At 57.0% G+C, this 14,240-nt stretch overlaps 2 protein-coding genes across 4 annotated transcripts in view; both read left to right on the forward strand.

Moving 5' to 3' along the window:
• Window positions 1–3,840, forward strand: part of MYO1F (myosin IF) — a 39,424-nt gene extending 35,584 nt beyond the window's left edge. For both annotated transcript variants that reach the window (XM_047777196.1, XM_047777195.1), the window contains exons 23-28: window positions 356–502; window positions 683–831; window positions 1,328–1,411; window positions 2,006–2,201; window positions 2,278–2,447; window positions 3,374–3,840. In XM_047777196.1, the coding sequence (XP_047633152.1) occupies window positions 356–502; window positions 683–831; window positions 1,328–1,411; window positions 2,006–2,201; window positions 2,278–2,447; window positions 3,374–3,450 (823 nt within the window). In that variant the 3' untranslated portion in view covers window positions 3,451–3,840. The remainder of the gene's footprint in view (window positions 1–355; window positions 503–682; window positions 832–1,327; window positions 1,412–2,005; window positions 2,202–2,277; window positions 2,448–3,373) is intronic.
• A 3,766-nt stretch (window positions 3,841–7,606) lies between these two features.
• ZNF414 (zinc finger protein 414) lies at window positions 7,607–14,190 on the forward strand. Of its 2 annotated transcripts, none has more exons than XM_047777239.1 (8): window positions 7,607–7,798; window positions 8,506–8,818; window positions 9,140–9,247; window positions 9,360–9,465; window positions 9,949–10,292; window positions 10,373–10,423; window positions 10,848–11,012; window positions 14,131–14,190. In XM_047777239.1, the coding sequence occupies exons 1-8, from the start codon at window positions 7,622–7,624 to the stop codon at window positions 14,181–14,183; spliced, it is 1,317 nt and encodes a 438-aa protein (XP_047633195.1). In that variant the 5' UTR covers window positions 7,607–7,621; the 3' UTR covers window positions 14,184–14,190. The 2 variants fall into 2 exon arrangements, with proteins under 2 accessions (XP_047633195.1, XP_047633194.1); XM_047777238.1 differs by lacking the exon at window positions 14,131–14,190 and adding an exon at window positions 11,103–11,292.
• Window positions 14,191–14,240: the final 50 nt, after the last annotated feature.

Here is a 14,240-nt window from a genome sequence, read left to right on the forward strand (position 1 = left end):
GTCCCACAGTCACCCCTGTGAGCCCTTCATCCTCAGCTACCCTCTCACTTGTTACCCCATCTGTCACCCTGAACATCTTACCTGCTGCTATATCTGCAAACTTCTCTTGGCCCTACCTGTCACCTTCACCTGTTCCCACACTCACGATACTTACTTGCCAACAGCACCTGTCCCCTCAGCTGATCCTTCTCTATTACCATCTTCCCCAGCTCCTTGCCACCCCTCCTGTTTCTCCCCACCCGTGTCACCCCTCACTTGCCCCATATGTGACTCTTCCCTCTTGCATCTCATATGTCAGTCCTTCTGCCAGCCTCACCTGACACTCTCACCTGCCTTTCCTCCCGCCCCTCCCCAGTACGCGGCAGGACGACTTCTTCATCCTCCAAGAAGACGCAGCTGACAGCTTCCTGGAAAGCGTCTTCAAAACCGAGTTTGTCAGCCTCCTGTGCAAGCGCTTTGAGGAGGCGGTGCGGAGGCCCCTGCCCCTCACCTTCAGCGACACGTACGATCCCCACCTCCCGCACCATCCACGGGCTGGGCTTGGCACAGCAACCCCTCACAGACTGGCCGAAAGGCACCCGTGCTCCCCCTCCCACTCCAGCCTGGGTCTGGCAAAGATGGGATGACGAGGTGACCCTGCCTAGGGGGTAGGGACCCCCACAGCTTCCTCCTCTCCTCACAGACTACAGTTCCGAGTGAAGAAGGAGGGCTGGGGCGGAGGTGGCACCCGCAGCGTCACTTTTTCCCGCGGTTCCGGCGACGTGGCGTTGCTCAAAGCTAGCGGCCGGGCCCTCACGGTCAGCGTGGGTGATGGACTGCCCAAAAGCTCCAGTGAGTCTGCGCAGCACCAGGGCCCTGTTCGGAAGGGACTGTCAGGCACCGCGGAGGGCGGGGCCATCAACAGGGACCAATCAAGGCCCTGGGGCGGAGCCTCTTCGATGAAGGCGGATGAGGGGAAGGTCTAGAGAGACCTAAGGAGAGGATGAGGCCGTGAAAAGGGCAGGGCTAGCCGAGGTAACCAATGGGTGAGCAAGAAACATGGAGGGGTGGGCATAGCCATGGAGTCAACCCTTGAATCAGCTACTGATGGGGAGAGCCTTGGAGTGGGCAGACCCAGGAGTCAGTGAAAGGTGGGTCCAGGAAGGGCGAAGCCAATTTTTGGGCAGAACCAGTGTTCAAGAAACTAAGGGCTCTCTCCAGGTGGGAGTTCCAGCGAGCGGGGCGGGGCAAGGGCGGAGCCACAGAGTGGACTGGACTTATGGGCGGGGCCAATAACCTAATGTGGTCAACACTCAAATCCATATATTCTTTCCCCTTTCCCTTTCAGAGCCTACACGGAAGGGAATGGCCCAGGGAAAACCTCGAAGGTTTGCCCAGGCCCCTACTCGAGCAGCTCCCGGGCCACCCAGAGGTGAAGAGACACCTCCCACTAAGTGTCTTCTTTGGCTCTTATGGGCTCCAAGGCCTAAGCCAGACCTGCTGTCAATGGGATCTAACAGAGTTGACCATTCTCTTCTTTTCTGTTCAGAACTCTCCATAGCTCCTTATATCCCACAGAATAATTCAGGTTAAGCTTAGTTTGATATTCAAAGCCCTTCAGAATCTAACCTCAGCTGACCTCTTCTCTCCTCCCATCTTACACTCCTGTCATGCAAGCTACAGCTTATTTTGCCAATTTACTAAATTTGTTCTTTCCTCCAGGCCTTTGCTTGGGTTGTTTCCTCTGCCTGTCTCCCAAATTCCTACTCCACTTGAACTCCTATTCATCCTCCAAGACCCACCCACAAAAGCCCTCCTACATAAAAGAGTGGAGGAAAAATCTTACCCCTGCAGAGCCTACCTCTAGGCCCTCCTAGCCCCAGGGTCTCTCCCTCCAGGCCAGTTCTTACCATACTGGGTTGAGAGTAGCTGCTTCTTCCTTTAGACAGGGAACTTGGAGCTAAGTCCTCCTCAAATCCTCCTAGCATCACTCTGACGAATGCCTCCATCCTTGCTCTCACTCCAGGCCTGGATCGCAATGGCGTGCCTCCTTCTGCCAGAGGGGGCCACCTGCCCCTGGAGATCACATCCGCAGGGAGCTCCCAAAGACCACCACAGGGCCCTCCGTCTTCAGCCTTGGGGGCCAGCAGACGCCCACGGGCACGGCCCCCCTCGGAGCACAACACAGAATTCCTCAATGTGCCTGACCAGGGCGTGGCTGGGTAGGTGGTGTAGGAGGGCAGCCGCAGGAGGTGGGGGAGTGTCTGGGGCTGTGACGAGTGCCCCCTGTGCCCACAGCATGCAGAGGAAACGCAGCGTGGGGCAGCGACCTGTGCCTGGTGTGGGCCGACCCAAGCCCCAGCCACGGGCACACGGTCCGAGATGTCGGGCACTGTACCAGTATGTGGGCCAAGATGTGGACGAGCTGAGCTTCAATGTGAACGAGGTCATCGAGATCCTCTTGGAAGGTGTGTGTGTTCAGGGCGAAAGGGGAGGGGATGGAGCCCTGACATGGCCAGGCAGCCCCCCATGACCACACACCCTTCCTGAGGAGAACAGAGGTGACCAGCTGGCTCCCAGCCCCTGCCAGAGATATCTGCTTCTGAGCTAGTGGCTGCATAGGCTAGAGGATCTCGGGTCAAAGCCACCTTGGGAGGAGTTCCCATCATGGTGCAGGGGAAGTGAATCTGACTAGGAACCATGAGGTTGCAGATTCGATCCCTGGCCACGCTCAGTGGGTTAAGGATCCAGCGTTACCATGAGCTGTGGTGTAGGTCGCAGACCTGGCTTAGATCTGGCATTGCTGTGGCTGTGGTTTAGGCCGGCAGCTATAGCTCCAATTAGACCCCTAGCCTGGGAAGCTCCATATGCTGTGGGTGGGGCCCTTAAAAGACAAAAAAAAAAAAAGCCACCTTGGGAGCCTGGCCTCGGTGCATCACACTCAGTACCCCAGCTTCATTTTTCTCACCTGTCAAGCACAGGCTAATAGCAGCACTACCTTGTGAGTTGGAAGTGGGCCATGTCTGGATGGCCCGAGGCACCTCCAACCTTACCCCTGGGCTGCCCCCGAGAGGAGCCTAGGACTCAGCAGCACCCTCTGGAGGTGGGTGGGGGAGCCCCATAGGGGGTCATTCCTGGGTCCACTGTTGGGATTAGGGGGAGGGACCAACAAGAGCAGTGGATGAGGAAAGAGCACAAGTGAACAGACTAGAAAATGACCGAGTGTGAGCCAGTGGCAAGGAAAATCCACGTGTTACTCCCTCCCTTCCTTCTGTCACCTCTTTTCAGCCTCTGCTTTGTGCCAGGCCAGTGAAGACGCATAAGACAGACACAGAGCCATCAGGAAGGCTTTGTCCAGGGTGAGATGGGTCTCACACTCTCTTCTCCCCCACAGATTCCTCAGGCTGGTGGAAAGGGCGGCTGCACGGCCAGGAAGGCCTCTTCCCAGGAAACTATGTGGAGAAAATCTGAGTGGGGCAGGGGCCTGCCCTCACACCTGCCTGCCTGCCCAGGAGCCAGGCCTTGCAATGCAGATCTCTCGTTCCCCTTGACTGCACTGGCCAGAAGGTCCAGTCTTGTGGCCTCCAGCCCAGCCTAGCCCAGGCGCTGGGTCTGGGGTCACCACTGCAGCCGCCCCCAGGCCCTGGCCTCCCCCACATCACACTGGTTTCCTCCTATGTCAAACAGGGCTAACAGCAGAACCTACCTCCCAGCCGCCTTGTCAGTAGGAAATGAATTGTGTCCCACAGGCCAAGTGCAGGGCATAGTCGGGGGAGGAGGGCTTGACAAGCATGACTTCCCTCCTTCTCTCATCACTGAGGCAATAAATGTTTGCTGAGTGAAAACATGAATTAACTGGAATTCCCGTTGTCATACAGCGGAAATGAATCTGACTAGTATTCATGAGGACTCGGGTTTGATCCCCAGCCTTGCTCAGTGGGTTGAGGATCTGGCGTTGCTGCGAGCTGTGCTGTAGGTCCTAGATGCAGCTTGGATCTGGTGTTGCTGCAGCTGTGATGTAGACTGGCTGCTGCAGCTCAGATTCAGTTCCTAGCCTGGGAACTTCCATATGCCTTGGGTAAGGCCAAAGATAAAAAGAAAACATGAATTAACTTACTGAGCACCAAAAACAAGGACTATGTTCCCATAACCTGTGAGGTAGCAAATGCTCCCATTTTACAGATGGAAAAATGGAGGCCAGGAGAGGTTTAGTCACTCACCTGAGATTCCACAGAGCCAAGTTATGAAATTGCTCCCTCCCCCCCAAAGCTTGAGTTTATCTCACTTGCCAGCTTCCAGAAGCTGAATGCCAGGTTTCTTGCAGAAAATTATCTGGTGTGTCCTGTCGGCATTGAATCTGCCCCCTGCAAACTCAGCTGGGACCCGACTGGGCCTTGAGGATGGAGGCAGGTCCACATGGCCCCCCGGATCCACCCTGAATCCCCTCTGGTCCCTACCCCGTTGCTGTGTTTTCCTAGCCCTCACTCACCTGGGCTCAGGACTGGTTCTGACACTCCAAGACCTTGGCTTTCTGCACTTCTTGTCGTGGTGAAGGGGATCAGCTTGGCTACCAGTGCCCTCCAGCTGTCTCCTGATCCCCCCAGCTGTCTCCAAACCAGAGCTGGAATCTGAGCATTTCAAACCTCCCTGCAGGTGCAGCTGGAACCTTAGGTCTGAGCCTAAGGATCCTGACCCCTTCTGTGCTCAGCCCCACAAAGAGCAGCCACTCTGGGAGAGATGCAGCCAGATTGGTGGGGTCAGGACTGAGCCAGAAAAGGGATGGGCTGGAGCGGGGAGGAGCGGGAAATGCAGAGAGGTATGGGCATTCCTAGAGAAACCACGAAGGAGGAAAAGGGGCAGTCTCAGCAGATTTCAATGGCAAATACCACACACAGTAACCTACACTGTGATGGGAGGACTCCCACCCAACTGGAGGACAGAAGAAAAGGCATCAAAGAAAGACTAGTCATCAGAGCCTTCTGCAGGACTTGTACCTTCCTGGGAAGCTGTGCATGGCTGGAAAAAAAGCCCCAGTTTTTACAACTAGGTCCCGAGAGCCGTTTTATTAGCCAACCATTATGCAAAAGCATTTAACCATTCCCTTCTATGTCCCTGGTTCCCTCCTTATCTGATTTTTGCTCCTCCACTGCCCAGCCACCACTGTGTGTCTCTCTCTGCAAGACCCCTGTTGGAGGAGAGACTGCTGGAGAACTGCAGGAACCACAACCTCATCAGCTGAGGATTTCCTGATGCTGAAGAGGAATGAGGGCTTCTGTCTCCCTTCTCTGCCCTAGAACTCAACATGCTGGCTGCCCACCTCCTGGCACTTTAGGGTACAGCCTTGTGGCCCCACTGGGGGAGCAGGCACCCCATTTGCAGGAAGTAGGACCTTTCCAGCAACACAGATGGGTGTGGTTTGGGCAGGGCACTGGGGATGGGAGTGGGTTTGATGTCTTCTAACAGACAGCCTCTCACATCTAGGTTAGAGCATCTTCAGACTGCAAACCTCAGTCACCTTGCCCCCCACCCCCACTCAGCAACATCCTGTTTGCTCTTACAAAATTTCTAAAGTCCGGCCCCACCTCTCCCTTTCCTGGTTCCCTGTCCTTTCTGAAACCTTACCCCACCCTTCCCCAGATTGCAACAACCTCCCCCCCAAAACCCGCGCACACACACATACACACTTCTCCACCCTGCATCAAAATTGTTTTTTAAATTAATGATTTTTAACCATATTAATGATAATCAAAAGAAAAGTTTTTTTTGGAGTTCCCATCTTGGCTCAGCGGAAACAAATCTGACGAGCATCCACGAGGACTCAGGTTCAATCCCTGGCCTTGCTCAGTGGGTTAAGGATCCAGCGTTGCCATGAGCTGTGGTGTAAGTCGCATACGTGGTTTGGATCCCAAGTTGCTGTGGCTGTGGCTGTGGCCATGGCTGCCAGCCGTAGCTCTGATTAGACCCCAGCCTAGGAACCTCTATATGCCGTGGGTGTGGACCTAAAAAGACAAAAAAAAAAAAAAAAGCAAAAAAGTAGATACATCCTACGTACATAGACAGAAATACAATATTCATAAAGACTACACTTGCCTAGAACTCAACAAACACTTCCTGAACAGTTAAATAATGTATTACAGACATCAGAGATCAAAGATCCACTTTATTGTCCCACAATGACCCATCCTCCAAATGACAACGGGCAATTAGATGGTGTTAAAAATTCATGCCTAGGAGTTGCGTCGTGGCGCAGTGGTTAACGAATCCGACTAGGAACCATGAGGTTGCGGGTTCGGTCCCTGCCCTTGCTCAGTGGGTTAACGATCCGGCATTGCCGTGAGCTGTAGTGTAGGTTGCAGACGCGGCTCAGATCCTGCGTTGCTGTGGCTCTGGCGTAGACTGGCAGCTACAGCTCCGATTGGACCCCTAGCCTGGGAACCTCCATATGCTGCGAGAGCGGCCCAAGAAATAGCAAAAAGACAAAAAAAAAAATTCATGCCTAGAATATAGACCACATTCCTCTTTCTACAGTTCGCAAGGGCCCTGCATGACCCTCCTTGCACCTTGTCCATGTCCATTTTCTTTCCTGTTATTTATTTATTTTTGCTTCTTAGGGCCGCACCTGCAGCATATGGAAGTTCCCAGGCTAGGGGTCTAATCGGCGCTCTAGCCGCTGGCCACAGCCACACAGGATCCGAGCCATGTCTGCAACCTACACCGTAGCTCAGGGCAACGCTGGATCCCTAGCCCACTGAGCAAGGCCAGGGATCGAACCTGCGTCTTCATGAATACTAGTTGCGTTCATTAACCACTAAGCCACGATGGAACGCCTGTCCTCCACTCGCTGCCTCCACTATGCTCCAGCAATGCGCTGATAGCCTCACTGTTTCTCGAAAAAGACAAGATTTGTCCCTCCCCAACTCAAGCCACATGCACCAGCTATCCATTCTTTTCAGAGCGCTATGGTCCCCTGACCTTCTACTGGCTCACTCTTTTTTGACCATCAGGTGACAGCTCAGATGTCACCTCACAGAGAAGCTTACTTGACACACAACCTTCTGGGGGGTTTTCCTTTCTATATTAAGGTGTTTCCTTAATATAAGATAGTTTTCTGCATTTGTTGATTCATTGTTTCCCCATATTAAAACGTGAGCGGCCCCTGGTAACTGGGATGTTGGTCTGTTCTGTTCATTTTTGGGTCCCCAGTGCCTAGCAAACAGTAGGCACTCAAGGAATGGAGTTTGGGTTAGGTGATTCATTCCACACCGGTACATCCAGGGCTCTCCATACGTCTTCCTGAGGACGGTTAGCTTGCTTCCCGTCCTTGGCTATCTCAACGGACCCATTCCAACTTCAGAACTAAGCGCACTGAAAAATTTGACGGCCATTGTCAATTTCCTTACGAAGAGGCGGCTCACCAAACACGACATCTTCGAAAAAGAACAGTTGTTTATCCCCCTTCGAGGTATGGTGACGATACGTGAGAGAATGAAGATGCTCATTTTGCAGAGAAAACTGAGGCCCAGGAAGCTTTTAATCCCATATCTCTGCGCACAGACTGTGCTAAATCTGCCCGATAGACCCGTCCTCGGTTTGCAAATCCACGCCGGCCCTACCTCTGCTTTCAAAGGAAACCGCGGGTGTCATGCCCCGCCCCCGTTCTCGCGGGGCTAGCAGGCCCCGCCCCCGTTCTCGCGAGATCTGGAAGGCGGAAAAATGGCGCCGACGTGAGCCCGAGCCTGCGGCCACCGAAGGAATCAGCGCAGCTTTAGCTGGAGCTGTCGGAGCCAAGGGAACAGGAGGCAGAATCGGGGCGAGGATGGTGAGCGCGGCGACGGGGACGCGGACGCGGCGAGCCAGCGGGGACTGGCGGGAATCCGCCCGGTAGCGCTCACAGCCTACGGCCGACCCCGCCCCCACATCCGGGCACTCGCTCGCCGCTGGCTGTCACTAGGGGCGCACCCTACCCCCTACTTCCGGGTCTGGCTTCTACTGGGCCACGCCCACAGCTCTCGAGCACCGCCCCTGATCTTTATACAGTCGCCCCCCCCACCCCAGCACCTCCAGTTCACCTGCGTATCTCGAGCCCGGCTGATAGATATATCTCCTTCCTCAAAAACCTACTTGGCCTTTTGTGGTCCCTCCAGCATCTTCTTAGTCGCACCCTGTTCAGAGCCCCATCTTTCTCCACTCCCTTCCCCTGGGCGGGCCTCCCACCTTTCCAGGTTAGGGTCTAAGGCATGCTTCTTTCATATGGGTGATTCCTGAACAGGTACCCCCTTCTACATTTGGGACAACTTGGCTCCCTCCCAGAGAATGGGGGCACAGGAGGCAGGAGCCAAATCCACCCTCACCCCCTGCCCTCCATTTATGGTGACTCCTTAGGATGGCGGCTGACTGGGTGATGTCTCTGGGACATTGGCTGCTTCAGGAATGCCTAGTGGTCTTGGTGGGGTGGAGGGGTGCCCCTGGCTGGCCCAAGCAGACCCTGGGCCCAGAGGGGTTCTCCCCACCCCTTCCTTCCACCAGGAGGAGGAACCCTCAGGGCCCAGCCCAGACATGCCAGCCACTGCAGAGTCCAGCTCCAGTGAGACCGACAAGGAGGTGCTGTCCCCAGTTATGGCTGCTGTAGCCACCTCCTCTTCCATGGGGGAGGAGCCAGCCTCTGACCAGGCAGCCACACCCCCGGTGTGGGAACGTGGAGGGTCTGGAGGGACCCAGCAGGGTGCCTCCCCAGCCCCAGACAGTGGCCATCCTGGCCCTGGACCCAGCCTTGGCCCGATCAGCACTGTCTCCGGAAAGAGTGAGGACCTGCGGCCTCCCAGACGACGCCCACCACCAGGTGACCTGTGTAGAAGCCTTCTGGGGGAATCACTCCTGGAACAATAGGAGTGAAGAATACAGATTATCTCCAGACTTGGGGCCCATCTAGAGGGAATCGCCAGTCACGGAGCACCAAATGTATGCCAGGCTGTGGATACAGTGAGGAGCCAGGCAACTCAGCTCCTACCCTCTGGCAGTTTAGGCCCTACCCACTAGTGGGGGAGGCAGAGGGTAAAGGCCCCAGTAAGAAACCATAGGGTAATTCCAGTCCCATAAATGCCCTGGACAGCATGGATGGAAAAGGGACAGTGACAACCCCTCCTTTCTGTGCATCCTGCAGGGAAGCAGATACCCTGCTCCAGCCCTGGCTGCTGTCTGAGTTTCCCCAGCGTTCGAGACCTGGCACAGCATCTGCGCACCCACTGCCCACCCACACAGTCCCTGGAAGGTAGGGCCAGGGTAGGTGGTGGGGAGTCAGGTTAGGGCGGCAGGCAGGCAGAGCCTCCTGGCTAGTCTTGGCCACTCCTCTCCACTCCTATCCTTCATCCCTGCCCTGCCAGGCAAGCTCTTCCGCTGTTCCGCCCTGAGCTGCACTGAGACTTTCCCCAGCATGCAGGAGCTGGTGGCACACGGCAAGCTGCACTACAAACCCAATCGCTACTTCAAGTGAGACTCTGTCCACCCAGACCTCTGCTGGTGGTTGGTGACCAGGCCCCACGCAGTTCCCCCCACCGCTGATTTTTTCAGCCACTACCTGGGTTCCAGGCTTTTCTCCCTTCTTCATCACGGGGGCTGGGTCGGGAGGTGGAGGTAACCTAGGGCAAGCCTAACCCTTACCTTACCTGCCCAGAAGAGAGACTGGTTGCTAGAACAAGTTCCAGGGATCGGGAGGGCGGAGCTTAGAAGTGGGGACAGACATACAGGAGCCCCTCTGCCCTGTCCTTCTGCCTCCCAAGAGGAGAACTGATCACCTAAGTGAAAATTGAGACTCCTTCCTCATCTTCCCCGGCCTCTGACCCGGGGGAATCGCGACCCAGTAGGAGGACGCTTAGGGCAGACTCCTCCCGCACAGATTGGGGAGTCTATTATTTTTGGGCCCAGGCTCCCTTGTCTCCCTGGAGACCCAGCCCAACCCTCCGCCGCCCCCAGGTGTGAGAACTGCCTCCTGCGCTTCCGCACACACCGCTCGCTCTTCAAGCATCTGCATGTTTGCGCCGAGCATGCGCAGAGCCCAGCCCCGCCACCACCCCCCGCCCTCGACAAGGAGCCGCCAGTGCCGGAGCGCCCCCCGGAGTCCGACGCTGCGTCGGCGCCGGGACTGCAGTTCCCGTTGCTCGAGCCGTTCACGACCCCTGCCCCTGCCCCTACCGGGTCCTTCCTGCCCTACTTGAACCCCGCGCCCTTTGGCCTGAGTCCCCCACGCCTGCGCCCCTTCCTGGCCGCCGCTCCCGGGCCGCCCGCCTCCAGCGCCGCCGTGTGGAAAAAAAGCCAAGGTGAGTGTGGGTGCAGGGCCGCCTGAAGGGTGGGCAGGGCTCATTCGGACTTCTGACCTTGACCCGCCCATTTATCGCAGGTGCAGGCGGCAGCCCGCGAAAACCCCAGGGCGGCTCCGACGCGCCCTCAGGTGCGTGCAGGTGACCACGCGGGAGGGTGTAGGGGATTGCTTTCCTGCGCCCTGCGGGGCCTAAGGGATGTTAGGAGGCAGCGGTGCCCAACCCTTTTCCAGGTGGCCGGAAATGTCACCCCTGAAATACAGGATTTTGCTTTGAAAATTACGGCCCCTGCTCCTTCATCTGCGCCGGCGTTTCCGTGTAAAACTCGCGCCCGGTTCCCGAGTCTTTCCTCCCTACGTTGGTTCAGAGGATGGGAGAAGGGGACGCGAATAAATCAAGTTTAATGCCCTCAAATACCTGGGGAGACGCCCAGGAAAAACGGATCAGCCAGGCCAGGGCAGGCCCCGGGCGCCCGGGAGCTGATGGGGAGGCGGGAAAAGGTCCGACCCGCCCTCGCCCAGGGCCGGGGGCTGACCAGGTCCCGCCTGCCCGCAGGGCACGCGGCCCCGAGCCGCATCTTGTGGGAGCACACGCGCGGCCGCTACTCCTGCATGCAGTGCGCCTTCTCCACGGCCTCGCGGGCCGCCATGACACTACACCTGGAAGACCACCGCCCCGCGGCCCCCGCGCCGGGGCAGCCGCGCCCCGACGCGCCGGCGGGTAAGGCCCGGGAGCGCGCGTGTGGGGAGGGCGGGGCCCCTGAGGCGAGAGGCGGGGCCGAGGCTCAGGCGACCCCTCTGCCCCACCCAGACCCAGCCCCGCTTGCGCGCCAGGTGTCGCCGCTGCTGTCAGAGGGGGAGTGTCCAGTATTCTCGCCGCTCTGAACCCCGCTGCGTTGGGGGGTGGGGCGAGTGGGTAGTTTTGTAATTTTCGGCGGGGTCGGGGGAGCCTTGAGATGGCCGGGATGGGGGAACAATAAAGGAGGCAGTTGAGCCAGTCTGTGCTGTGTCTGGGTCCCTTGCCCCTGCAATGCGTAGTGAGTCAATCGAGCCGTCCTGGGGCACACCCAACCGGGGGAGGGGGCAGGTCTCCCCTGACAACCTATGTCCCACTTCCCTTGTCACTTCAACACTAGGATAGCTGTAGGTGGCTCTCTGTCTTGTTCCATCATTTCCAGAAATCAGATGAGATGGAGGTTTCTGGTTTTATTTTAAAAGTCCCAGGAGTTGGGGGCACAGGCTGGGAGGCTGGCCCAGCTGGAGCTTCCCAGATCCTCAGGACAGTGCTGATTCTCAGGGAGGTGGCAGGGTCCCCAGATCTGGACATTCCATGGCAGCCTGGGGCTCAGGCCTCATCATCATCCTTCTTGCTGTCCTCCCCTGACTCCCTCTGGTTGCCCACTTCCCATTCTCCCCCTGCCCTAGCCCTGAGAAGGGTGGGTCAAGGCCAGCCCTGGAGAGCCTGGGCTCCCTCTCTGCACACCCTTCTGACAAATAGGTTTTCTTTTTCCTTTCGTTCTTAGGAAGTAAGGCTGGGGCCAGGGTTCAAAATCTAGTACCATACTGCTGCCACCAGAACCCCATGGGTCAAAGCCTCCTGAGTCTGGAAGTCTGACCTCTTGTTGGCAGTCACCCTTCAAGACGTAGTTATACCTCGTGCATCTTGCCCCCTTCCAGCCCTGCCATCCCTTAGCCCAGACCTCAACCCTTGCCTAGTCCTGGAGCACAGGAGGCAACCTCTCCTGCCCTTCCCCCAGTCTGCAACACCCCTGGAATCAGGGGTCTCTTCCAGTTGTGCCCCTCCCCTACCTGGTACCCTTCAATGGCTCCCCACAGCTCTTTGGATGAGGAGCCTGTTCTCATGGCCCACAAGGCCCTCATCTTGAACCATCTCCCTCCTCCTCCTTCTCCTAGGGAACATAAACATTCTATGAGCCAGAACCCAAGGACCAGGTCCCCACCCCATCCCGCTTCCCTTCTTACCTCCTCCGTCTTCCAAGCTACCAGAGTTGTCGTCTGTCACCTCTTCATTCTCAGTATCTGCAGCCAACAAGACACTAGTCACCCCCTGGGTGGAGTCCCCAGGCCCCATCCCTCCCACACCACCCTCCCATCTCCTCCTTGCCCTCCCTCACCATCCTCCCCCAGTCCTCAGAATCCTCATTCCCCTGTGTGTTGGCCTCAGACTCAGAGTCAGACAGGGTCCCCAGCATCGAAGCTGTCCAGGTAGCTGAACTGGGATAATGGCTCAAACACCTGCTCCTAGTGCAGCTGTAATGTCTCATCAAAGGTCAACAGTTCCAAGTTCCAAAAGCCCTTCAGATTCTCCTGGGAAGGGCAGTAGGGAGGTTTTGGAGCCCTTAGAACCTGGCCCACCTCGACCAAGGGGCTGGTCTGCCCACCTGCCTGCCCCACTGCCCTTGGCCTCACAAGGGCACAAGGGGCTTCAGGGCTTTGGTGTCCTCGATGGGGTTGCAGCTGAGGCTCAGGTGGCTCGGGCCAGGTGTCTACTCCACCAGCCCTTCCAGGCCCCCCTTGAGTTCCCCCCTTCTCAGCCAGAAGCCTTGAAACCACAACCGTATGATCTGGGGAAGACTCAACCTCTCTGCGTCTCACTTTCCTAGTCCTTAAAATGGGTGTCATAATGTGCATGATGAGTTCTTGTGAGGCTCCAAAGAAGGGTGGGGAGATGGGAGGTCCCTGGTGGTTCTGGCGGTTAGAACTCAGCGCTTGCACCACTGCAGCCCGGGTTCAGTCCCTAGCCTGGGAACCCAGATCCCACATCAAGCCAAGCCTGTGGCTGCCTAGGACTCTCTCGAGAACCTGGGAAGGAGGTGGGTCAAGGGCCCACTTTACAGATAGAGAAAGTGAGGCTAGGAGGGTAAGCTGACGGAGCCTTCAGCCTAGCCAGGCCCAGTTCCAAGTCGCACTGCTTCTGCACCACCATGGAAGCTGAGCACGGGTACCACTGAGGAGAAAACCCAGGCAGCGAGGCCCAAAGGGTACTCTCTTCTCTTCCTACGCTCCCAGGGACCCTAGACACCCTTGGAAATATGTCCCTAGGCCCACCCTTTCCTGCGTCTCCAGGGACAGGGCTTGTTGTTCCATCTCCAGGGTACCAGGATATCCCAGCCCCCAGGAGTTCTCCCCATTGAGCCCCTCACTCAGCCACCCCCAGATCCAGGCAACATCACTTCCCAGTCTATTAGGATCTTTCCAGAGAGACCAAGAGAACCAACATCTTTGTCCAGGTACCTTCCCCCAATCCCATCACTCATGTAGATGCCACAGCCCCTCCTATAGATACAGCGGGTCCATGGACCCCCTTCGGCCCCTCACTGCCTTCTCTAGAAGCTGAAATCACCTTGAGGCCTAGGGAGCAGGGTCACTCTGAAAACTTCCAACCCTCATCCTCTTCCAACTCATGTCCAGCTTTTGTCTGCTTGCCTGGGAAGTCTTATTGCTCCCACTGTCCCCTCTGGGCTCCTGCAGCCCCTGACCTCCCTCTGGCCAACCAAGCCATGACCCCTACAGAGTGTCCCCCACCCCAACTCCAGAATACCTGAAAGCGGAGTCCTCTTAGGGCCCCAGCTCCACCCAGCAGAGGGCGCCCAGGAGTGCCAGTCTGAAGGGAGAATGAATGAGTGCACGCTAGCGGCACCCACCTTGCACAGCTGCCCCAGGGGCCAGGGTGACCCGAAACTGTAGGTTCAAGTTAAACAGGCTGAGCTGCTCCAGCACCCAGACCTTGTCATCCCAGCCTCCCAAGCCTCCTGTTCCAGATGTGAGGGGAACCCACATCTGGGAACGTGACCCAGGGTGTGTGTCTGTTGGTGCAGGAACAGGAACACATAGCTGCAGAGGCTCCAGAACCCCTGAGCTGTACTCTTAAAGCAGACATATGGGCAGAGGTGGCTGCCTGTGGTTTTCAAGGCACAGGTGAATGAAG

This window comes from Phacochoerus africanus, chromosome 4 (assembly GCF_016906955.1).
Source record: "Phacochoerus africanus isolate WHEZ1 chromosome 4, ROS_Pafr_v1, whole genome shotgun sequence".
In the NCBI taxonomy this organism is placed as follows: Eukaryota; Metazoa; Chordata; class Mammalia; order Artiodactyla; family Suidae; genus Phacochoerus; species Phacochoerus africanus.

Excerpts from the sequence above, each read along its gene's own strand:
- ZNF414 (XM_047777238.1), top strand. The coding sequence starts at position 7,622 with ATGCCCCGCCCCCGTTCTCGCGGGGCTAGCAGGCCCCGCCCCCGTTCT. Across the intron at positions 7,799-8,505 it reads GCAGAATCGGGGCGAGGATG|GAGGAGGAACCCTCAGGGCC; the intron begins GTGAGCGCGGCG and ends TCCTTCCACCAG. Across the intron at positions 9,248-9,359 it reads ACCCACACAGTCCCTGGAAG|GCAAGCTCTTCCGCTGTTCC; the intron begins GTAGGGCCAGGG and ends CTGCCCTGCCAG.